The 25891-nt window shown below is 39.0% G+C and overlaps 2 protein-coding genes across 2 annotated transcripts; both read right to left on the bottom strand.

Moving 5' to 3' along the window:
• Positions 1 to 8726: 8726 nt before the first annotated feature.
• On the bottom strand, positions 8727 to 9362 carry LOC149218961 (uncharacterized). The gene has a single exon (XM_089386673.1). It carries the CDS (start codon positions 9360 to 9362, stop codon positions 8727 to 8729), a length of 636 nt encoding a protein of 211 aa, XP_089242799.1.
• A 41-nt stretch (positions 9363 to 9403) lies between these two features.
• Positions 9404 to 16489, bottom strand: LOC149218962 (uncharacterized). Its single transcript, XM_089386674.1, has 3 exons — positions 16024 to 16489; positions 10971 to 11110; positions 9404 to 9517 (listed from the first exon to the last, which is right to left on the bottom strand). Exons 1-3 carry the CDS (start codon positions 16472 to 16474, stop codon positions 9404 to 9406), a joined length of 705 nt encoding a protein of 234 aa, XP_089242800.1. The 5' UTR covers positions 16475 to 16489.
• Positions 16490 to 25891: the final 9402 nt, after the last annotated feature.

A 25891-nucleotide genomic window follows, 5' to 3' on the forward strand; every position in this document is an offset into this window, starting at 1 on the left:
CAAAAACAGGTTATACACCTAGAATAACAAAAGAGGAGGAGAAAGGCAGATCGCCTCCAGAGTTGACCGTTTTCTCATAGCAGAAGCCATCCTCCTTGAGGGGGTCACTGTGGAATCAAACATTATTCCTTGTGGAGGCTTTGATCATTGGCCCATCACCCTGGATGCAGCCATCCTCGGCACTCCGAAAAACAGACCTTTCAGGTTTGAGAAATTTTGGTTGGGCCATCTGGATTTCACTTCTAAAATCAAACATTGGTGGTGCAAGCCACTAGACACTAGAGGCACCAAAATGTACTCGCTCCACGCCAGATTAAAGCACCTCAAAGCTCGACTTTGATGCTGGAACCAAGAGGTCTTCGGGAATATTTTCAAAGACATTCAGGCCTTGGAGGAACAGATGGCACAGATCCATATAGAATGGCTCAAAGGGGACATCACCCAGGATTCCATTAGCACTAAGTGAGTCCTCATGCAGAAATGGAATGAAAGATGCTAGCAGGAGGAAATATTATGGAGACAAAAGTCTCGCATACAATGGCTCAAAGAAGGGGAAAAACACCAAGTTCTTCCATCGTTTGGCTATAGACTACAGGTGCACCAACAAAATCACCCGGTTGAAGGATGAGCAAGGTACTCCCCTCCACTCTCATCAGGATATTTCCTCCATCCTCACTGATCACTTTAGCCATATAGCAACGGAACCAGACATTGATAGGGAAGAGGCTATCAGGGAAGTCATGACTTCCATCCCAAGGTTAATTACTAAGGATCAAAATAAATCCTTAGACCGCCCTGTCACCATGGAGGAGGTGGAAGAAGCAGTGAAAGAGATGCCTAATGGTAAGGCACTAGGGTCGGATGGCTTCACCATTGATTTTTTCAAAGCTTGCAAGGAAATCGTGCGGTTGGAAGTATGGGAGGTAGTGAAAGATTCCCAAAAATCTTCCTCCATCCTCAAATCTCTCAATTCCACCTTCATCGCCCTTATTCCCAAAGAGGAGGCAGCCTGTACCCCTTCGAAATTTCGGCCAATTGCTCTGTGCAATGTTCTTTATAAAATTATCTCCAAAGTAATGGCCAACAGACTGAAGCCAATTCTCCCTTTGATAATCTCAGAGGAGCAATCTGGCTATGTGGAAGGCAGACAGATCATGGATAATGTCTTGCTAGCACAGGAAATGGTTCACACTCTTCAATCCCAGAAAAAAGCAGGTATGATCATTCAGTTGGATCTCTCGAAAGCTTATGACAAGGTCAGTTGGAAGTATCTAGAAGCCATTCTAGAAGCTTTCAGGTTTGCACAATGTTGGATCAACTAGATTCTAGCCTTAGTCAAATCCCCCAGCTTTTCTATTTTGGTCAATGGAGCTCCCACCTTCCCCTTTGCCCCCTCTAGAGGCATTCGCCAAGGGGATCCCATTTCCCCTTTTCTTTTTGTCATTTTGATGGAAGGCCTGAGTCGCATCATTAAAACTGCAAAGGAAAGGAACAATATCAAGGGCCTTCAACCCCTGCCACCTTGCCCAGCCACTACTCATCAACAATTTGTGGATGATACCATGCTTCATGGAACTCCAACGGTTCGGGAAGCCCAAGGTTTCAAAGCTATCCTTGATCTCTTCAGTTAAGCGACAGGTATGGACCTTAATTTGGATAAGTCCTCCATTTTCTTTTTCAATACTCACTTAGCGATCCAGAAAAATCTTACTGCTATCCTTGGGTTCAGAAGGCAAAGCCTTCCCTCTAAGTATCTCAGGATCCCTCTCACTGATAAACCCTAGCAAAAGCTCCACTGGGAGAAACTATTATCCAACCTCGAAGAACAGAGTAATCACTGGACTAATAGGGTCCTTAACTTCGCTGGCCGACTTGTCATGACTAAGGCTGTCCTACAAGCTATTCCTCAGTATATGCTCTCCATCCTTTAGGCTCCCAAAGGTGTTCTCCAAAAAATCAGAAACATTCAGAGAACCTTCCTATGGTCTGGAAAAGCTGACAAACAGAAATGGGCTCTAGTAGCTTGGGAAAAACTTTGTAAACCCAAGATCCTGGGTGGTTTGGGGCTTCAAGACCCGGACACAGTAAACAAAGCCTGTGGTGCCAAGCTCTAGTGGAGATGGGTCAAGGAACCACAAACACCTTGGGCCAGGCTATGGAAAGCCAGGTATGCTGAAAACTGGCACCCTCAGGATCTCATTAGAATGACTGACCCTCCAGCCAGATCCCCCATTTGGAACCTGGCATGGGCTAATCGGAACATCATACAAGATCACTGCTTTTGGGAAATCTGTAATGGTAGCACGACTCTCTTCTGGGAAGATGCTTGGCAACAACTTCCCAAGCTTGAGAGTCCTGATTATCTTCCCCTGCAGCACAGGTATCAGGAACAAGGAAAACTCAGGGTGAACCAATACTGGACTGACAGTATCGCAGACCAACAATGGAGACATTGGCACCCTAATACTCCCCCACAGGCAGATGTGATGGGCAACCTTCTCTTATCCTTGCACTCTTGTCTGGATAAAAGGAAGATCTGTTACTCTCAGGATGAAGATCAACTAAGGTGGGGAAAACTTGATGGAGGCACCTTCAACCTAAAGGAAGCCAGACTTTACTTAGAACACAGGGATTTGGAAGAGAAAGTGATTTGGCACAATAATGTTTGGGATACCACCATCTGGCCGAAGATAAAGACTTTCTTATGGCTCCTAATGCATCGTAAGATCCTCACTTGGGAGAACCTATGCAAAAAAGGCTTCATTGGTCCATCCCAATGTCCCCTCTGTGAAAAAGAAGAGGAGTCTATGAATCATCTCCTCAACAATTGCGAATGGACCAATAAACTATGGGTATGGATGGAGGAGATCTTCAGACAAACAGATAGGAACAGAGAGTCCATACAAGACAGCATAGCCAACTGGCGAACCAAATATTCTAGCTGCGACACTGTAAACATCCTATGGAGGCTAAGCCCTAGTTTTATAGTCTGGTCCACATGGAAAGAAAGAAATAGAAGAATTTTTCAGAGGGAATCTAGGCAGCTAGATACCATCAAAACAAACATCATGCAAAATATGCGAGAAACTGCCCTTACCAGTAGTAAAGCAGAATAGGCAAACAGGCTTTCCACTAATGACAAGCGAATTCTGCAGCTATTTGGCATGAGTGCTGCAACTGGCCTCAATTCTCTGGCGCAGAGACCTCAGCCCGCTCCATCTCTACTGTCCTGGCAACCTCCTATCTCGGGGTTCCACAAATTAAACTTTGATGGAGCCTCTCGGGGCAACCCTGGCCCGGCCAGCCTTGGAGGTGTCATACGCAATGATAAAGGGGAAATTCTTCATATCTACAGCAATTCTCTGGGGAAGCCACTAACAATGAGGCATAATTTGCAGCTCTGGAGCAAAATTTGCAAATCCTAATTTGCCTGGATAGTGGGGCAGCAATAGTGGAAGAAGACTCACTCTTAGCCATTAACACTGTGAGGAAAATGCAAAATGGTTCACATTCTGAGAAGGTTACTAAGCACTGGCGCCTTGCCATGGTCACCACGCTCATCGCCAAACATCTCTCCGCTCTCAATGGAGTCATTCTACAGGCAATCAGGTGCAGTGCGAATGCAATGGCGGATAGCCTAGCCAACCACGCGGTCGACCACCCGAATGATCACATTGACGCCTGTTGGTAGAGCGTCACATGTGCTAATATTAAGGATAAATGCCTTCAAACCTCAAGGCAAGACCTCACAGGCGTGGCAGGAAAGGAGGACGGCTCACAAGGTACTGATCATCAATGAATAATGTGGTTTTCTCTTAATGTTTATTCCCTAATCCTTAATGCTTGGTGGTGGCATCTCTGGAGGTTGTCTTATGGCTCGCATCGGAAAAGATGGAAGATCTACCACAAGGATAGAGGTTAGCATACCTTTTACGATTTGGGGTACGCATGGCCTCTTCTCTTAAGTAATAAGTGTGGCAATCTGAATGCACTCAACCGTAATAATAGGAATGTTGTCAGTCACCTGTTGGGGATCCAGGTTGTTAGAAACATGGAAAAGATGGAAGTTTCAGTTAAGATCACAACCCCTTGCACCACGTCTTTCACTATTAATATAGAGCCAATCGGGAAAGATTTCACCTGCTTATGGTATTCCTCAAAGCTTAGCCCTGTGTTTACGGTTTTGTGTATAGGAATTCACATTTCAATAGTCTGCACCTGCAATCTTGCCATGGCCGAGCGCAACCTCTGCAGCTCCAAAGCTACTAGAGATTTAAAGAAAGCCCGGAAGGATTATGAGGCTTTTGTCTCCAAAAAAGGAAAACAGATTATTGAAGAGCTACAAATTGAGGTGGACAAATCGAGTGAAGGGATGGATAGTAAAGCCTTCAGCGAGGAGGTAGATTGGATCTCGGACCTAGGCACCCTAACAACCAGAGCTACCCAGTTCCTGAGAACACAGAGTGTGGCTTGGCAGATGAAAATGATGCTTGCAAAAGCCATGAGCATGCAAGGTGCTGCTTTCAAGGAGGCCTACCAGGCGAACTCCCTCGCCTCTGCCAAGAATTCGGCGTGGCTGGACAAGCTGGAGATTTCCATCAACTCCCTCACGGAAGAACTTAAAATGCTTGCTCAGAGTCTAGGAGGGTTTATTCGGCTCTTCAAGTTGTACCTATGCCATGTGCAAAATGTCTCTATTGAAATCCCTAAAGATGATTCCAAAACAACCATCATCAGGCACCACAGGCCCCGTAGTATTCCCAAGGGAGATGATGGTGCTGGTCCAATTACTGTTGGTTCCCCAGGCGTCGCCAAAATCGACAAGTAGGATTCCTGGTGGGTAGTCTTCTACTGATGGTTCCTGTTTATCCTTTGCTTTTGTTATTTTCTATGTCCAATGAATGTAAGCTTCGGTTGGCCTTTAAGCGGCCTTCTATGATAGCAGTTGCTCTCTCACTATCTGGAAGCCCTGTGTGGTTGGCCGTTTTCTGTTTTGGTTTATGGTTGACTTAGGTTAAGTTTGTGTTAGTTGGTATGCAGTATGTTTCCTGTCTGAACAGCGATTGGCTACAGGGCTTATAAAAGTGGTCTTTTTTTTTTTGGCAGGCCTGCATTTTCTATTCCCTCTAAAAATGGCAGGCCCTTTTTGTAACCATATGTAACATTTCTGTGATCTAATATATTAGCTGATTTACACAAAAAAAGATATAATCCTTGGAAAATATGATTAAGAAGGGAACCCAAGTCTATTTTTTACACTAGTATTCAGTGGATGATACTGTCAACAAAAATCAAAATGGCAACCCAAAGAAAATAGATATACCTTTTTTCAATAACCTCTTCATGGTATTCCTCCACCACATTTTAGAGATTACATCATAGAACTAATATCTGGTTATGCCCCTATAGAAAAAAATATTATACATGAGTAAGAAAAAAATATTATACCAGAGTATGAAAATAGGCAAGACAAATGGTTGAAAGGTAGAGACATAATACATTCAAACCAAAAAGTAAAGTTTCTTTGATGATGTAGTAATCATAGCTGCAACTAATTATAGGAGAAGGGGTTTTAACTTTGATTAAATCAAATTTAAACTACAAAGACATAAGAAAATGCAGCGACCATTCTCAAAGCTCGCTCCTAAATAAATAATCAAAACATCTACACATCAAAGACCTTACCAGCTGCTTTTCCATCACTTCTATATACTTCGATTCCATGAAGGCCAACTACTTTAAGCTTTCTGACAACTGAAACGGTGTTTTGATAAAGGGCACAATATATGAATGAAGCTATATCATCACATGGAGCAAGGAAAATCAATGAATCCCTTACATCTAAATATAGAAAGAAAAAATTCATGTAACCTGGTAAAGAATTCTTGTTGAGTGTGATATAAGCAACATCCAAAACGTTCTCTACTCTTGTTGTTGCACCATCAATTCCCTTTCGAAGACCATTAATATATACCATGTTGCATTCAACCAGCTAAATCCAATAGAAATCAATATACAAGTAGGTTGTTTACTCCATCATATGAATAGAGGATCCTTACCAAGGGCCTCAAACCAACTAGAACTAGGTGATTTTCACTACGACCAGACGCCAAATTATAACAGAACGTTGTGCAAAGTCATAGATTCAAATTTCATGTTAATTATCAAGTTGTACGATGTGGGTCCATGGCTTTTCAAAGATAAATATTTCTTCATTACATGGTATATTATAGGATTAGAAGTTACAATTATGTGGGTAATATATTATATCATATGTCATTGTACATGGAGTAGTTAGAAATTAGTCTACTGCCATAGACTGAAATGGAGTGCAACCCTATTACAAGACCTATGGTACCAAGTGCAACATCTAGTTTAATCACAGTAATATTCATTGGCTTGTAGCAATCTTCTTCTAGAAAGAAACTAAAAGAGATTTATTACGCTTTGAATTTCAAATGCTTGCTAAAGGATCAAGTGGTGGCTGCAACAAACAACTCAAAATGGGTGATCTCAGAACAAAATAATTTAGTATTTCCAAGACAAAATAACATTACTAATGTATCTATAAATTCCATGAAAACAAAACAATTTGATGTATTGAAATGATGTCTGACATTTGTAAACTAGTGAACATCTTACTAGCCCTGATGCAGGGCTTCAACAAGTGAATGGAGATCAAATGTTGACCCATGCAGCACCATTCATAAAATTATCATAGAATAGCATTGGAGGCTATCTACTAACAACAAAAGTCTCTTTTCCCCTTATCGCAAATAACAGTGTATGAAAGTTTTAGTTTGACAACTTCCTCTTCAACAATTAACCTTTCTTCTTTGGTTAACCAAGAAGATAGATGCAAAGCTACAATCTCTTCCTTATCACCCACGACATTATTTCTGAGATGCATGTCACCTTTTAAATATTTTTACTTGTTAAAGGAATCAAAGTCAATGCCCTTGCTCTCTTCTGCAAAGCTGAGTAAGATATTCCTAATAGCTTCATGCCAAATAGGCTGAGCTACCTTGAGAAATTCATGCATTATTGAATCTAGAATATTTACTTTTCCTAAATCAGTTTCATCAGGGCCACCTCTTCCATGAAAATTAGAGCCTCCAAGGTTCAATAATTGTTCACCATCGTCTAATTCATGAAATCCTATTTCATACGATATACCTGAGTAAGAAAATAGCCAAGACAAATGACTGAAAGGTAGAGACATAATACATTCAAACCAAACAATAAAGTTGCTCTGATGATGCAGTAATCATAGCTGCAAGTACTTATAGGAGAAGGGGTTTTAAATTTGATTAAATCAAATTCTAATGTTCATCCTTGGCCCATTTATTATCCATAAGGCATTCCTTAAGCTAAAGGTATTTTGTTGGAAATACTGAGAGGGGGGGGTGAATCAATATTTCTTAAAATTTTTATTCTAGTGATTGCCAAAATCATATATAGATATGTATATGTGTGCACAGAACACAGAAACCAGCAGCTGGAATAAATGCTTTTATTAAAAACTCAAGACAATACAATGAAATAAATACAATATAAATATATATCTGACTGTGGATAGTTGCCAAGCTCCAACTTGGACTTCAGTGAGGCTCCAACCTCCAGAGCACCAACTCTGTTTTGCAGTGGTTCTGCACTTAGGAGCACCTACCCCTAATGACTTTAGTCTTGTTCAGTTCTGAGGCTCCAACCTCTTGGGCTCCAACCCAATCTTAGTATCAACTGTTTTGCTGCAGTTTTCTGCACCCAACCCTGTTAAGCTTCTGCCTTTCTCTAGTTCTCTTGCTTCTCTGGTCTCTCCTACCTCTTGCCTGTTCTTCGGCTTCCTCTCTTACAGATTATGCATACATTCGCAACACTTCACCTTGTGTTTCTGTTTTTATGTGTTTCAGGCACCTCTGACTGATCGTTTCCACTTTCCACTGCCTTTTTGGCTTCCTCCTTGGTCGCTGTAGATTCCTCTGACTCGCTTGATCTTTCAGCTTCCCAATACGACCAAATCCATTTATTCCTATCTTGGTCCTCTCCTTTCCCGAGGATCTTTGAACTCTAGGAGGGGCCTCTGTTGCAGTAGCTCTAACTGGTTGCAAAGTCCTAGCACTCTGACATTGTAAGGCTGAACCCTGGCCAAACTCTACAGTGGATCCGAAGAAATTGCTTCCAAAGCTTCCGAAAGGCAATCTGACTGTGCCATCGGTGCTGGTTATCTTCGATCGGATCTGTGCATCAACCGCCACAGAAGGACGATGATTTTCACGAAACGATCCTACCGTAACAGACGATCTCATCATGGTGGAAGCCGCCATTTCCATTGCGATCTGAAAACCAAAGGAACAAAATCTAAGAAAACTGATATAAAAGTCTAGAAACACCCTTTTGCCCCGTCATTTCTATTTAATTCCAAAAAACCCACGTAATCATGCCTATATTAGCCTCTGTCGCATTCGCAATCGCAGCCATTGATCGTCGCGATCCAACGGTCACAAACCTTTTTCTTGCACGTTAAACATCGTGCATATTCCTCGCCATCTGACCGTCCATCGCATGATCGGACGCAGTCGCAAGCCCCAATCATGCAACCTGCATACGCATTAACCTGCGGGGGCGGCGGTTTTCATCCGCCACGCATCGTATTGTGACTGGATCGCTGGCCCTTGTACGTATACCACCGAACCCCGGTGGGCGGTGCGGGGAATACCGCTTACCACCTACCTGTATGTCTCCCGCGCATTATCGTCCGCACATCTTTCGCGTGCAACGACCATTGGATCCGCTGCTCTTTGATCCGACGACTCACATTCAATTGTTTCTTCCAGCATACCCTTGGTTCCTTCTGAAGTCTCGTGGGCCTTCTGACCGGTGTGGTCCTTAGTCTCCTCGGCTTTCTCAATTGAAGAATCCTTGGCTTCCTGCGTTTTTCCTGCAACACTATCCTTAGCTGCCCGTGCTTTCTCTGCTGTAGTATCCTTGGTTTCCTCAACTTTCTGCGCAACAGAATCCTTATACTCGCGCGCTTTATTCACGGATGTATCTATAGTTTCTCTCATCTTGTCTGCTACAAAGTCTTTAGTCTCTCGTGTTTTGTCCACAGTGGTGTCCTTGACTTCCTGTGTCTTGTCCGTGACAGAATCCTTGCCATTCTCGATTTTTTCTTGGAGGCCCTTGAAGGCCGACATGGTGCCCTCCTTGATACTACCCAGTGCAGAAGAGGCAGACTCGGTGCTGGCATCTTTCGTAACATGTGCCATCCATTTTGCAGATTCCAAGTTATTAGAGGCATTTTCCCGTCTCTCTTCTACCTCCTGGCCAGAAGGTCTTCTCGCGTTTTCCAGTTCTGAAGCCATTAATCTGTACCTTGAAAATCAAAATTATTAGTTCAACTATTTCACAGCTCTAGAATCAAAATAATTTCACTGCATGTGTAAAACAAATCTCTCATGAATTTCCTATGCTCTGTGTGCTCCTCTTCTTCAGCGCTGTCTGCTTCTCTCGTCTCTATCTGCTCCTCGAATATTGCCATATTGACATCAATGACAATCTGTGTCCAATAATCTCCCCCTTTGTTATTGATGGCAATATTCTTCTGCTTTCTCCCCCTTTGACATCAATGGCAAAGGGATGCATATGGACTCCCCCTATCAAACTGCTCCCCTTGTCCTGCTACATCTTTATGAATGAACTTGAGTGATGATAAAGAAATAACCCCCATCTTTTGACGCAGATGTTCAAATGCTTCTCGAGGAAGAGGTTTTGTGAAAATATCAGCTATCTGCTCCTTAGTACTGATATATTCCAGGACGATGTTTTGTTCAGCTACTTGTTCACGGAGGAAATGATACTTTATTGGTATGTGTTTGGTTCTTGAGTGCATCACATGATTTTTGCTGAGACTGATAGCACTTGTGTTGTCACAATATATGGAAATTGGTTGATCTGTACATATGTCGAGATCTTTTAGAGCTTCCTTCATCCATAGTATCTGAGAACAACAGTCTGCTGCAGCAATATACTCAGCTTCGGCTGTGGATAATGATATGGATGAGCATTGGTGTATACAGTTACAGTCAGTGTTGAATTCTTTGGGTACCAAAGACCGAAATCAGAAGTTCCCTTCAGATATCAGAAGTTCCCTTCAGATATCTGAGAATTCTTTTTACAGCTAATAAATGGGATTATTTGGGAGCAGATTGAAATCTTCCCACCATTCCTACTGCTTGCATTATGTCTGGTCGTGTAGCTATTAAGTATAGAAGGGCTCCAATCATTGACCTGTAATGATTTGCATCTACTAGAGGGGAGTCATCATCTTTGCTCAATTTTTAGTTTGTGGTCATAGGTGTGCTCATGGGTGCACAATCCTCCATTCCGTATTTTTTGAGCATGTCTTTTAGATATTTGGTTTGAGATATACACAATCCTGCTCTAGTTTGAGATATTTGAAGTCCAAGGAAGTGGGACAACTCTCCTATCATTGACATCTCAAACTCTTTTGACATGTTTTGAGAAAATTCATGGCTCATTTCATCATTATTACTAGCAAAAATCAGATCATCGACATAAACAAGAGCAACTAGTAACTTACCTTGATATGTCTTTATGTATAGATTGCTTCTAGCCACTCCCTTTTTGAAGCCTTGTTGTTGTAGATAGTGATCCAGTCTTGCATACCAAGCTCTAGGAGCTTGTTTCAACCCATATAAAGCCTTTTTCAACTTACAAACTAAGTCCTTTCCTGCTGTTAGATCAAAACCTTCTGGCTGCTCCATGTAGACTTCCTCCTTGAGTTCCCCATTTAGAAATGCTGATTTCACGTCCATTTGATAGATTTTGAATCCTTTTGAGCAAGCAAATGCCAAGAACATCCTGATAGCTTCCATACGGGCCACTAGTGCAAATGTCTCTTCAAAGTCAATTCCTTGAATTTGTGAATAGCCTTTGCAGACAAGTCTTGCCTTGTCTCTGATAACTTGTCCCTCCTCATTCATTTTATTTTTGAAAACCCATTTGGTTCCTATTATGTTTTTGTCCTTTGGATGAGGTACCAGCTCCCATGTCTTGTTCTTCTCAATTTGGGTCATTTCTTCTTCCATGGCTTTTACCCAATGAGGATCCTTACTTGCTTCTGCAAATGTTTCTGGTTCTATCATAGATAGGAGGGAAATGACTTTTCTCTTGGGTGTAATTGTTATCCTTCTTCGGGTCTGCACACCTTCATCTTTATCGCCAATGATCTTCTCTTCTGGATGGTGTCTTTGGACATACTTCGTCTTAGAAGGGGTATTAGGTGGTTCTCTTTCCTCTTCTTCTTCTTCTTCTTCCTCATCTATTTCTTCTTCTTTAGGTTCTTCTTCTTCAATGAGAGAGTCATCTTCATGTTCTTCAATTTCCTTTACTGGAAGATCTTCATCAACCTTTACATCAATGCTTTCCACTATTTTCTTCAGTCGATAATTGTAGCACTTGTAAGCCTTGCTCCGTGTAGAGTATCCAAGAAATATCCCTTCATCAACCTAAGAATCAAACTTTCCTAGTGAACCATCATTTATTTTTATGAAGCACTTGCTTCCAAAGATCTTGAAGTACTTCACCGAAGCAGGTCTTCCTTTCCATAGCTCATAAGGAGTTTTATCACAATTTGGTCTTAATTGAGTTCGATTCAGTGTGTAGACAGCTTTTCCTACTGCTTCTCTCCAGAATTTAGGTTGTAAATCTACTGCTAATAGCATGGTTCTTGCCATTTCTTGGACTGTTCGGTTTCTTCTTTCAACTACCCCATTTTGCTGAGGTGTTCCGGCAGTCGAGAATTCCTTTTAATTCCATGAATATTACAGAACTCACTAAACTCGTTTGATGTGAATTCTCCTCCTCTGTCTGTTCTGAGGCACTTAATTTTTGAATCTTTTTCATTTTCTACAAGGGCTTTTAGATTCTTAAAACACTCAAAAGTTTCAGATTTATACTTTATGAAATATATCCACATCATTCTAGTATAATCATCAACAAATAACACAAAGTACCTTTCTCCTTGGAGTGCTTGATTTCTAGTTGGCCCACATACATCAGCATGGATGATCTCTAAGGGCTTCGATGTAGAGTGTTTTTTTGTCTTGTGGCTGATTCTGGTCTACTTTCCATGTTGACATGGACCACATACTTCTTGATTTGGTTTGAACAGCCTTGGGATGTCTCGTACAACTTTGATCTTGCTGATATTGATCAGATTTTCGAAGCTTGTATGTCCAAGTCGCTTGTGCCACAACCAACTCTCATCTGTCTGACTCAGGTAGCATTTATTTTCTTGAATCTTGTTCAAAATGTAAATGTTGTCTGGTGTCCTCACCCCTTTTTCCACAAGTTTCCTTGAGGCAGAGTTCCTTATTTCACAGTCTTTGGTGCTGAAAACGACCTTATGTCCTTGATCACAGATTTGGCTGACACTCAAGAGGTTGTGTTTGAGTCCATCAACTAGCAGAGCATCTTGAGCTTTTCCTTTTCCATTGATCAGAGTAACTGTTCCTTTTCCTGCAATTCTGCCAGATCCGCTTCCAAAGGACACATTCCCTTCCTTTTTGCTCAGTGAGACAAACTTCCTTCTGTCTCCTGTCATGTGTCTGGAGCACCCACTATCTATAAACCACTGGTTTCCATTATTTTGAGCATATAGAGCCAGGCCGCATTTGTCCATGCTGGAGTTCTTGCTACTCGTCTTTCTTCCTTTGAGTGGGCAGTCTTGTTCATAGTGTCCATTATTGTAGCAGAAAGAGAAAATCAGATCAAATTTGATCAAGGGATCAAATTAATTAAAGGTTTTGATTTGTCCCTGCCTTTTGGGGGCATATGAGTTGATTATTCTATCCTTTAGCTTTGTCTTTTCACTTCTGCGAGCCATACAATGTCTGGCTTGATGACCGAAGTTTTTACAGTGAAAGCAGTGTCCAAGAAAAATGGTTTTGTACTTGTTGAAGCAACCACGGTTTGAGTCGATTTCCTTCCTGGGAATTACTCCTCCCTCGTTCTTTGGATTTGCGATGGGCCCTTGGTGGAGTACAAGTTTGTATTTGCTGTAGTGTCCATGATTTGACTCCACATTCTTCTTTGGAGTAATTCTCTCTTCATTCTTGGGATCTGGGGTGCACTTTTCATCTTTTGGGACGCAGGAAAGTGCATCGGCATAGCTTTTCGCATGATTCTTATTGCTTGAGGATTCTCCTTTGAAACCTATTCCAGACTTGTCATGTTGAGGTTTTTGATTTTTCAGAATAGTCTCAAGTATTTGAGAGCTTTTATAGCCCTTTTTAATTTGCTCCAACTCCTTTCTCAGAGACACTATTTCGGTCTCGCGTTCTTCACAAGTCTCTTCCTTTTCTTTAAGCTTTGCTTCCAAGAGGTCTTCTCTCCTTCTTATTTCCTCGTTTTCCACTTTGAGAGAAATGATTTTGTTCCATAGTTTCTCATTTTCTTCAATGGCACTTATTAACAGTTCATCTACATTTCCTTCCAGCCTTGAGTCATCATCATCTACGAGTGCCATGAATAATGCTTCTTGGCTTTCATCATGATCGCTTTCCTCATCTGATTTCCTTTTGATGACCATAAACTCATCCTCATCAGACTCATCTTTCTTGGAGAAGAATTTTTTCTTATTGAACCCTTTCTTTTTATGTGCCATTCTTTTAGAATTTCCTTCATCATCACTGTCATGTTTATGAGGACATTTTGCTGCATAATGGCCTATTTTACCACATTTAAAATAGGTAAGAGGATACTTGCCTTTAAGCTTAGATCCTTTCTTAAGCTTTCGTACAAATTGAGCCAATTCGGATTCCACATCTGACTCATCACTACAGTCATTCCTTTATTTCCCCTTTTTTGACCTTGAGGCCTTGAATGCTACATCTTTGGAGCTTGGGCCGCCTTTCCTCATTTCATAGGCAGTGAGAATTCCATGGAGTTCATCCATTTTGAGGGTATCTAGATCCTTTACTTCTTCTATAGCGCTTATTTTGGAGTCAAACCTGTCTGGAAGAGACCTTAATACCTTTTGAACAATGGTACTTTCTTCAACTTTTTCATCCAATCCTTTCAGGGAATTTACCACTTCAACTACTCGGAGGAGGTATGCTGCAATATCTTCTTCATCTTCCATCCTCAAACTTTCAAATTGTCTTCTGTGAGTTTGAAGCTTTGCCTTTTTGACCTTCGAGTCTCCATCGTACAAGCCAACTAGCTTCTCCCACATTTCTTTGGCCGAGGTACAGTGCATGATTTTTGTAAACTCGAAATTAGTGATTCCAATAGTGATGGAGTTCATGGCCTTTGCATTTGCGATGTAGGCTTTCCTCTCGTCTTGGTCTATTGGAAGAGTGGAAGTAGTTTTGTATTCATTTTGAACAAAATGCCAGACTTCAGGTCCAAGGGACATTAAGTAGTAAGTCATTCTTTTCTTCTAGAAACCAAAATTAGTGCCATCGAACAAAGGAGGTCTTCCTGATGCTTCGTGGTTTCTCATCATGGCTGCGGATCCTTCTTCAAGCTGTTAGGCTAGTATGAAGAAGCCTGCTCTGATACCAATTGTTGGAAATACTGAGAGGGGGGGTGAATCAGTATTTCTTACAATTTTTATTCTAGTGATTGCCAAAAGCATATATAGATATGTATATGTGTACATAGAACACATAAACCAGCAGCTGGAATAAATGCTTTTATTAAAAACTCAAGACAGTACAATGAAATAAATACAATATAAATATATATCTGACTGTGGATAGTTGCCAAGCTCCAACTTAGACTTCAGTGAGGCTCCAACCTCCAAAGCACCAACTCTGTTTTGTAGTGGTTCTGCACTTAGGAGCACCTACCCCTAATGACTTTAGTCATGTTCAGTTCTGAGGCTCCAACCTCTTGGGCTCCAACCCAATCTTAGTATCAATTGTTTTGCTGCAGTTTTCTGCACCCAACCCTACTGAGCTTCTGCCTTTCTCTAGTTCTCCTGCTTCTCTGGTCGCTCCTGCCTCTTGCCTGTTCTTTGGCTTCCTCTCTTACAGATTATGCATACATTCACAACACTTCACCTTGTGTTTCTGTTTTTATGTGTTTCAGGCACCTCTGACTAATCGTTTCCACTTTCCACCGCCTTTTTGGCTTCCTCCTTAGTCGCTGTAGATTCCTCTAACTCGCTTGATCTTTTAGCTTCCCAATACAACCAAATCCATTTATTCCTATCTTGGTCCTCTCCTTTCCCGAGGATCTTTGAACTCTAGGAGGGACCTCTATTGCAGTAGCTCTAATTGGTTGCAAAGTCCTAGCACTCTGACATTGTAAGGCTGAACCCTGGCCAAACTCTGCAGTGGATCCAAAGAAATTGCTTCCAAAGCTTCCGAAAGGCAATCTGACTGTGCCATCGATGCTAGTTATCTTCGATCAGATCTGTGCATCAACCACCACAGAAGGACGATGATTTTCACGAAACGATCCTGCCGTAACAAACGATCTCATCATGGTGGAAGCCGCCATTGCCATTGCAATCCGAAAACCAAAGGAACGAAATCTAAGAAAACTGATATAAAAGTCTAGAAACACCCTTTTGCCCCGCCATTTCTGTTTAATTCCAAAAAACCCACGTAACCGCGCCCACATTAGCCTCTACCACATTCGCAATCGCAGTCGTTGATCGTCGCGATCCAACGGCCACAGTCCTTTTTCCCGCACGTTAAACATCGTGCATATTCCTCGCCATCTGACCGTCCTTCGCACGATCGGACAACAGTTGCAAGCCCTGATTGCGCAACCTACATACGCGTTAACTTGCAGGGGTGGCGGTTTTCATCCGCCATGCGTCGTATTGTGACTGGATCGCTGGTCCTTGTACATATACCACCGAACCCCAGTGGGCGGTGCGGGGAATACCGCTTACTGCCTACTTGTATGTCTCCCGCGCATTATCGTCCCCGCATCTTTCGCGTGCGACGACCGTTGGATCCGCTGCTCTATGATCTGACGGCCCACATTCAATTGTTTCTTCCAGCTTACCCTTGGTTCCCTCTGAAGTCTCGTGGGCCTTCTGACCAGTGCGGTCCTTAGTCTCCTCGGCTTTCTCAATTGAAGAATCCTTGGCTTCCTGTGTTTTTCCTGCAACACTATCCTTAGCTGCTCGTGCTTTCTCTACTGCAGTATCCTTGGTTTCCTCAGCTTTCTGCGCAGCAGAATCCTTATACTCGCGCGCTTTATTCACAGTTGTATCTATAGTTTCTCTCGTCTTGTCTGCTACAGAATCTTTAGTCTCTCGTGTTTTGTCCACAGTGGTGTCCTTGACTTCCTGTGTCTTGTCCGTGACAGAATCCTTGGCATTCTCAATTTTTTCTTGGAGGCCCTTGAAGGCCGACATGGTGCCCTCCTTGATACTACCCAGTGCAAAAGAGGCAGACTCGGTGCTGTCATCTTTGGCAACATGTGCCATCCATTTTGTAGATTCCAAGTTATTAGAGGCATTTTCCCGTCTCTCTTCTGCCTCCTGGCTAGAAGGTCTTCTCGCGTTTTCCTATTCTGAAGCCATTGATTTGTACCTTGAAAATCAAAATTATTAGTTCAACTATTTCACAGCTCTAGAATCAAAATAATTTCACTGCATGTGTAAAACAAATCTCTCATGAATTTCCTATGTTCTGTGTGCTCCTCTTCTTCGGATCTGTCTGCTTCTCTCGTCTCTATTTTCTCCTCGAATATTGCCATATTGACATCAATGACAATCTATGTCCAACATATTTAACCACATTATGTTTTTCTATGGAAGTATTCTCAACATTGACACGAATATACTCCAAAATTTCTGGCTTTATATGGAAAAAACTAATGAACAGTGGGATAGTGATACCTTACTGCAAGATATGCCCAAACACCCCTTGTTGAATCTTATTCCTTCCATCCTAAGCTTCTATTACTACTGCAAGATTTTTAAATAACTATTATGGGTGCAGAATCCTTTTGCCTTCGACTATAGTCCTGGTAAAGAGTTTTCTTGAGCAGAAAATAGTTTTTCTTTACTATTTTGGACAGAGCATCTATTATACTCTCAGACAATTGCATAGAAGAGGCCATTCTTCATGCAATTTCTTGATATGTACTTGTAATAATGAAATTTCCATGATTTATTGCAAGAATGTTTGTTGTGAACAGATAATAGAAATGGTACTTCTCATCAAACTTTTTCAGTTGATATTTGAATCTACATATTTGGTCTTTTCCAGAGCATGTGCTATATTACACTGAGTATCCTCCAATTTCTTTGCAACCAAGGATGCTACCAGAATCCCATCACTATAATTTCCAATAATTAGGTTTGGCTTATTTTACAGTTTTGCATGTATATCCTTTGATGAATCTTCTGCAAACTTTTCAAGATAAGGCCAAACATCAAAACGAGAAACTTAGTGTCATAGAATTCCTTTTTCTATTCAAAATGGTACTCTAAATATAAGTGAATGAGTTCACATATTTCTTGTCCCCTTTCATTGTTACAGCCTCTGCCCACAATCACTAATGCTTCAAAAATGGAGCTTCGTTACACTTGCACAAGGTCAAGGGCATATTGGGTCTGATGTATCGATCTTCTATTGCGGTTGTACCATGTTGGACAACTTCTTTATATTCTTAATATAAGGCTCAAACCAACCCCATAATGTCTTAGGATCTGTAACATAATGCACGTATAGGAAACCAATACATATTATGTATGGAGAATCCTCATTCTTGAGAAGCCGATATATTTTCTTTCATTGTCATATATTTTTTGCATCTAAATTCCATATCAAAGTTGAATTATTACAAAATTTCGTATATTGAATAAATGGGTGATATGAATCAGCACAAGTAATGATGAGTAATGAGATGGTCACATGCCTGAGTAATAGAGAATGGATATCAGTATGAAGGAGTAGATATTTCAAGGGACAAGGACGATGAATATAGATCAATTTCAATTTACCTAGGCAAGATCTCAATTTATAAACATTAAGGGATCATAGATCTTGCTTGAGACACTTTTACTATTCAACAACTTGAGAAAGTGTTTGGAGCAATCAAGGCAAGTTCAGTTTTAGGTTCAATTTGTTTTCTTCTCTGAATCTTTTTAGGTTTCCTAGGTAAATTGTGTGCTTTGATTTTTTTAGGAATTGATTTCATGCCACTTCTACAGTCTCGTGCTATATGACCAAATTTGTGACATTAATAATATTCTACATTGAACCTGAATGGTGGAGCAACTAAATTGTAATAGCCATTGAGGATTATGTCTTGTCTGCTAGCAATCTTACATCTATGGTTTTAATTATAACCATTCCAATCAGCCTTGCAGTATGCTTTACAATCTTTAGCTTTATAACCAAAACTAGTGCAAGAATAACAATAACTAGAGAAAATTCTTATGCACCTAGATGAGGAGCATTCTCTTAATGATTTTTTGAAGTTGTTCTTCCTTTGAGGAGCCTCAGACCTTTGTTGATCTTTATTGCTTCTTTCATTGGGTATGAATCTCTTGAAATTATCTATAAAGCTTCTTGGTGAAGTGCTTCTTCCAAACTCACATGTCTTGCTTTGACTGGGACCAAAGCTTAGAAGGATATGGCTCTCAAATTTTACCTTCACTTTACTTTTAGGTGATTTTAGGTTTTCATCATTTTTTCATGAAGTCACATCTATATATCCATGACCTGGTTTTTCAAATGTTGACCTTTGGTAATTGAGAATGTTATCTAATACTTGAGAACTTTTCAAGTTCTTATTGAGATTTTCAACTTCATACCTCAAGGAAGCAATCTCTTCTTTAAACCTCTCACAATATTCTCTTTTTTTATCAGTTGGATTTTCATTACTTATTGTCCTCTCTTTTATTTTTTATAGAGTTGACTTCTTCTTCATGTATCCTTTCATGTTGATGAAATTTTGCTTCTATCTTGATAAAATCATTTGATCTATCTTCTACTAGGAGCCTTAAGAGAATGACTTCTTCCTTGTATGGTAAATAAAACTAGATATCTTCCAAAAGAGGTGTGAACATATGCTCTTAAGATAAGCTAAAACTGCTCCAAGGTAAGACCAAAAGTCAGTTGTAAAAATAACCCAAAGTTTGTTCAAGAAGGGTACTAATTTCAACTCCAACAAGACCAAATCTCACAGGGCGAGGTCTGCTGCTATAGGGACAAGAATTTGTTGTTACAGGGCCAAGACCTGCAACTCCATAGGTCATATATTAACTCCCACAAGGCTGAGGCCTATAGCTCCCTCAAATCTGAGACTACTTTTGTGTAAGCCCAAGGTTAGCACAACGAACTAGGGTTGTAATGTGCTCCAAGGGGACAAAGTTTTTCTCTTAGTTGTTGGGAAAAATATGCTCCAAAAGACTGAGTTTGATCAATATAACACCATGAAAACCATAGAAAATAACTAAAAAAATCCACTAAAGAAACTCACCTTATTCTCCTTGATCTGCTCTAGAAATTCTTAATACTCTACACAGATCTGAAAATTCTCACTTGGATCATTGAGTTCTTGAATTGATCTCTTGAAATGGAAGAGGTATGATTCTTATATATACATGATTAGCTGAACAAACGTGTATTTAGAGGGGAGCCAACTTGTAGGTTGGATTTTCATGCAAAAAATTAAGCATGACTTAGAGAAATAAATGTAAATGGCAGGATTGTTGTAGATTGTGAATGAGAATATTGTGAAAAGGGTATTTTATATGGTTATGAACCATTGTTAATTACAAAATAAATGAGAATATAGGAAACCTCCAAATATGTGTATATTTTTGTGATATCAATCTCTTCCCTCTAAACACATAGATGTAAGTCATAGAAAGCAATCTTTGAAGATAATTTAAATATCAGGACATATTTTAGTGCTTGAAATTCTTCCCAGCTTGTGACATTGCTTGCAAGCATTTATGTCATCCTAAACAAGCAAGAGGTTTCCTTGTAACCATAGTGATATCATCTTTATCATAGTATACAATATTCATAATTCAGACACTGGATACTTTGACATCAATGACAAACATTGTCCAACACATGACTGAGAGAATGATTATGTTGGTAAAGTAGAGTGTGGAGTTGTTGCATTGTTGGGGGAAGCATATTGTTGTCTTCATGGGATTTTATTTTGTGTGAATATTCTATGGTAGAGAACATGAGGCCTTGGAAAAGGAAAACATTGCTAGCAATACTTACTAATATAATGAAGTTTAATGAGGTAGTTCGGCCATACAATAGAAAGTTGCTACAGAAATGGTAGTTTTTCTGTTTGATCCTAATGAAGAAATGGATGATTGACATGTCTTAGTTTCTCATAGGAACCAATTTTTCTCCTAAGACTTACAACCAACTACACCATGGAATTTACAAATAAAGACCTCTAATTGTTAAGGTGATAAGCCTGTGGTTTCAAGTTGTTTGTTACCAATAAGAGGAGGGCCTCTCTCAGCATTATTTTAAGGATCTACTTGCTCACCTTTCTCTCAGCTGATCATAATGGTACATGCTCAGCTGATCATTTCTCTCCTTCAAGATGTGAGGAGATTAGTAAAGAGGATCAAATTAAGTTATGTTATGGCCATACCATTGTATCCGTTGACGCTTCGAGTGAAGAGACTCAGCAACACCAAGAAAATCGAGTACCCTCCAAGCATTGGTCATCCGAGACAATGGAGTCCTTGTGGTTTGTAGAGATTCTTCTCGCTCTAACATCAGGCTCTTCAAACCAACTCTGCACAAGGTCATTACAAACGTAAAAAAATCAGCAAGACACAAATTTCATAGTAAATATGACCAAAATAAGAACTAGTTAAAACAATTTTCACAATCCTACTTTTGAAACCAACATTCTAATCTCCTTAGCATTATGATCAGCTATCACTGTTCTTCCTAGTTCAACGAACTCAGCTCCGCCTTGGCATCAAAAGTGTAATTACATAAAAGGAATGTCGGTCTCATGCCAATAGGTCTCCTACGATGAATGCACAGGAACCTAGTACATAGACCATTTTTCTCTTCACTTAGCTACCCAAGTCTTATTTCCCTTTCCAAATATCAATAATCCTTTTCTAGGAAAATATAAAATAAGAATAATATTTTACTATATTCTAAAAGGTGAAGATGTTGAAATCATGCAACAAAGTGAAAGGAAATAAAATATATTTCCTCAAACCACCAAATATATAAAGAAAACAATAATAATTATAAAAATAAAACTAGATCTATGCATGAAATGAGTCAAGGGACTAAAAAATCTTACCAAAACAAACCAAAAATTTCAAACTTGACAAAATCCTCTAAACAAGCAACAAACAAACCGCTAAAATTCTCTAAGATATCAAAGCTAGACATCAACACAATTTCCATTACTTGAATAAGCCCATTGTTTCTTAGCATTAGACTTCTTAAATTAGTTATTTATCATTTAATACTAGGACAATATCTATGTGAAAAGAAATAGGTCCCAACTTCATCAAATCCGACTTCATTTCCAATTAAAGATCAAATCCAAAGGACACTAACTCTAGGATGGTGCTAAAGTTAAAGACACAAAATAACAAAAAACAAAGATATGATTAATAATAGACCTGTAAGATTGTATTGGTCGAGTGTGACAGAGACACCAATAACTGAGACTAGAGAGATTTATAGAATGTGGTAGTTATTAGTGTGTGTCTATTGTGCGATTAGTGGTATGGTGGAGAGACCTACCAAGAAGGGGCGTTGGTCTTGGGAAAGTATAGTAGGGAGATCCATAGAGAATTTATGTAAAAGGAAGATGAGAAGTGTTGTCTTCAAGTTGGGTTATGTTATGGTAGACTTTTGTTGGTGATAACTGGTAACAAAACACTTACATCAATAGGTAAAAAGTAAATTCGGGGCATGAGTTGGACTGAAACATGTTATCTCATCTCTTAATGGTCCTAAGGACATGTGGGGACCCGAACAACTTAGTACCTAAAAGACTAGAAAGCGTGACTAAAAAATGACTAACGAGACTATACAAAATAATGTCGGTCTCATGTCAATAGGTATCGTACGATGAATGCATAGAAACCTAGTACATAAACAATTTTTCTCTTCACTTAACTACCCATGGCTCATTTCCCTTTCCAAATATCAATGATTATTTTCCAAGAAAATATAAAATAAGCATAGTAGTCTACAAAGTCATGCCACAAAGTGAAAGGAAATAAAAACAACTTTCTTCAAACCACAAAATATATAAAGAGAACAATAATAATTATAAAACTAGATCTATGAATCTAAGCATGAAGTAAGAACTAAAATAATTTAAGGGACTTACATAATCTTTGACCAAAGCAAAACTCAAAACTGAATAAAATGACCCAAACACAAGCAACATATAAACCATTAAAATTTTCTAAGATATCAGAGTTACACATCAAGGTAGTTTCATGTACTTGAAAGAGCCCATTGATGCTTTGTGTTAGTCTTGTTCAATTAGTTATTTATCATTTAATAATAGTCGAACACTGTCTATGTGAAAAGAAATAGGTCCCAACCTCATCAAATCCAGCTTTATTTCCTGTCACAGATAAGAAACAAACAATGTAATGATTAAATTTGAAACATCAATCTTAAAATAACACGCATCAAAGAAATGTCGTTGTAATGTTACAATGAAAAATACAAATATAGAACCTATTTTTACTTGAATTTGTCATATAGTAATCTTGCATGATTAATGTAACAGGTATACCAAAATAAGAGTCCTAGGGTATTTCAATTTCCTAGTTCTCATCTTGGTCCTCATTTTCTAAATTGTGAACATGATCTTCTCTAAATGAATTGTTATTATGAGCCTCCAAAACATTATGTTCTATATCAAGTTCATTAGAGAAATTTGTTATAAATTTGTTATATTGTTTTCTCCCCTTCTATCACAATCTGATCGCCAAAGAGTTAGTGCTCTTTCATATGGAAAATTGTCAATGTCATACTTTGTTACATATAATCTTAAACATGTATCCACATGTTTATCAAGCATGTTCCTCAACTTCAACTTCAAGAATGATAATGCACTAAACATTCTCTCATCCTCCATTGATCCTAAAATCATGGTTTGACACAAATCTGCTAATTTGAAATATTCTGATATGTTTTCTTGCAGGTATTGGCTAACACTTAAAGTAGTCCATAATCTTGTTAGAGCACCATTTTCATTAGGATTCTCCAAAAAAGGATATTGCTTCCACATTGTTTCAGCAAAGTGTCCACCTTGTTGATACAATTTTGATGAATCTAAAATACCTTCAATTTGTTCTCCGTGTATCGAGACTTTCTTGCAAAAATGGTCTACTAAACATTTTAATCTTTTTTGAAAATCGGCTTTTAAATTTCTTGGACATTGACAATTGTTCCAATATTGAGGGTATACCACACACATGGCCTCCAACAATTCATCTCGAGGAAATCATTCTCTTATCTCTAATGATAGTGATCTTGCAAATTCTATCAAAATTTGTCTCACTAAAATCACAATATTATCAAATTGGTCTCTTGACATGAGGCAATCTTTGGTGATTCGTCCCGTCTTACTAATATAATGAAAGGGAACCATATACCCATGCACTGCAATACATAGTATCCCTTTTTCATCAAACGTCAAAAAAATTTCAGTATTTTCTATATTGATGATCTTAGTCCAAATTTTAAACTCTACACCAGTAAAAGAGTCTGGCATCATATACAAATTATCTAATGCAAGACATGTTGACTTTCTCACATTTGTGTATTCCGCAATATACATTGTGTGATTATGAGACATTTTCACGAGGACATTTGTTTCATGTAGCATAGGAATAATTCCAGCCAATGTTAATAATGTCTCTATATTAGTTAGTCGAGAAAGAAGATCTTGAGCTTTGTCTACATTGTAGCGATTTTCATACATCAACCCTACCAAAGATTTGAACTCACTAAATAGTATTTGAGCTGGTACATTTAATGAGATCCATCTTGTATCAACATCTTTCAGTAGCTTTTTTCCATCCGTAACACCATCTGCAAATTGTTGAAACTCTAAATATCGTTTAGGACTACAAGAAAAGTATGCATGAGTCTCACGTACAAGATCTTCAACTTTTGAAACTGATGGAAACTTGCTTACTATTTTAAATGCAAGATTCATCCTATGAGCCATACAATGAATATTAAGCATATATGGTGAAGTTGATAGTTGTAGCCTAACACAAAGGCCATTCATTTGTCCTTGCATTACCAATGCTCCATCTTCTCCAACACATACCAACTTTTTTGCAATCATTAAATGATCCATACCACTTTCATTCAAACTATTAAGAACAAGTTCATAAATATTTTCAGCTGTAGAAGTCTTTTTCATCTTCTTAATCCCAAGTAGATAGGAATTCCTAATATGGTCATTAACCATATAAAGTCTCATGAAAATCCATGAAGTATTATCTATAGTTGTAACCTCATCCAAAGACAATGCCAAAAACCTAGCATTTGCAATCTTCTCTTTCAAATCATCCTTTTCTACTTGAGCTAGATATATTTCCCATTCCCAACCACTGGTTACAGACCAATGAGAAGATGAAAAGTTTTACACTTGAATAAAAGATAGAAATTTCATGTGATCTGGATAATCTATCATAGGACGACCTTTAGATAAGATGTGAAATACAATGCTCAATTGTATTGTCTTGGATAACAAACTTCTTTCCATTGTCTTTTCAAATAGAGATATGATGGTTCCTCCACTTGCCTCAAGTTTCCTCTTACTTATTAAATATTTTTTATATTCTTCTGCATATTCGATATGTCGACATTCCTCAAAAGATTTCCATCTAACAATAGATTTCTCTTTACCATTTACAATTTTCTTTTCATACACCTTTCCTACATGCTTTTGTATTGTATCTAGCTTCATCTGAAATTTCACTACCTTTCGAGTTTTCCAACTACACGCATTACATCTAACTTGTCGAAAAACCTCGTTCTCATTTGTAGGAGGTATTTCTTCAATAAATGGAAAACTTGAGACCCAATTTTCTTGGAATCGTCTCCCTATGGTCCACTAGCCTTTTTTCCTTTTCTATGAATGGATTGTGTCACCTTCCAAGGAAAAATATTTAACATTTTCATCACCAATTTCTATTGAAACTGCATTTATCTCACCCTGATCACTTGAGGAACCTATTATTTCATCCATCATATGGATATCAAATGCATTTCCACAAGATTTAACCTCTCTCTCAGTAACAGATTGTTCAAAGGAGCTTGAATCATGAAGAGAATGTGTATTTTTGGATGGATCCTTTTGAAAGTATGATAATACATCCATTTGCCTTGATGGTTTCTTCCCACGATTATCTTTTGACATCTCACTGAATATTCCACAAGTAAAATTTCAAATCGATCTACAATCCTGCATCAACTGTTTCCAAGATTTGAGACATGCTTCATATAAATTCACTTGCTCATAGAGAATAGAATTGTAATTTGCAAAAGAATTGTTGAGTCAACATTGAAAGAACATATATCAAAAATTGAATTTTGAGGCAAAATGGAATTTCACAAAAATTATTTAATAATGATAATAGGAAAATCATTTGTATAAAATTGAAACAACATCAACCTTACAGGGCTATCTTAGTCCTTTTGGTTTACTAGTTTGGCTTGGGTCGATATCCATGCTAGATATCTATGGATGGGATTTGAATCATTCCCATTCCATGCAGTCAGTTTTTTGGATAAATTCTATTAGAAATATTAGTGTCTCTTTGAATTCGGTGCAGAAAATAGAATATTAATCCTCATGGATTTGAATGTAGGCATGATCTAGCACGAAATCCATT

Source organism: Pinus tabuliformis, chromosome Q, assembly GCF_031772625.1.
Source record: "Pinus tabuliformis cultivar Carrire ecotype Pingquan chromosome Q, CPIR1, whole genome shotgun sequence".
NCBI lineage: Eukaryota > Viridiplantae > Streptophyta > Pinopsida > Pinales > Pinaceae > Pinus > Pinus tabuliformis.

Excerpts from the sequence above, each read along its gene's own strand:
- LOC149218961 (XM_089386673.1), bottom strand. The coding sequence starts at position 9,362 with ATGGCTTCAGAACTGGAAAACGCGAGAAGACCTTCTGGCCAGGAGGTA.
- LOC149218962 (XM_089386674.1), bottom strand. The coding sequence starts at position 16,474 with ATGGCACATGTTGCCAAAGATGACAGCACCGAGTCTGCCTCTTTTGCA. Across the intron at positions 11,111-16,023 it reads GCTGGAAGAAACAATTGAAT|CCATGGAAGAAGAAATGACC; the intron begins GTGGGCCGTCAG and ends ATTGGGTAAAAG. Across the intron at positions 9,518-10,970 it reads GACAAGTTATCAGAGACAAG|ATAGAGACGAGAGAAGCAGA; the intron begins GCAAGACTTGTC and ends TTCGAGGAGCAG.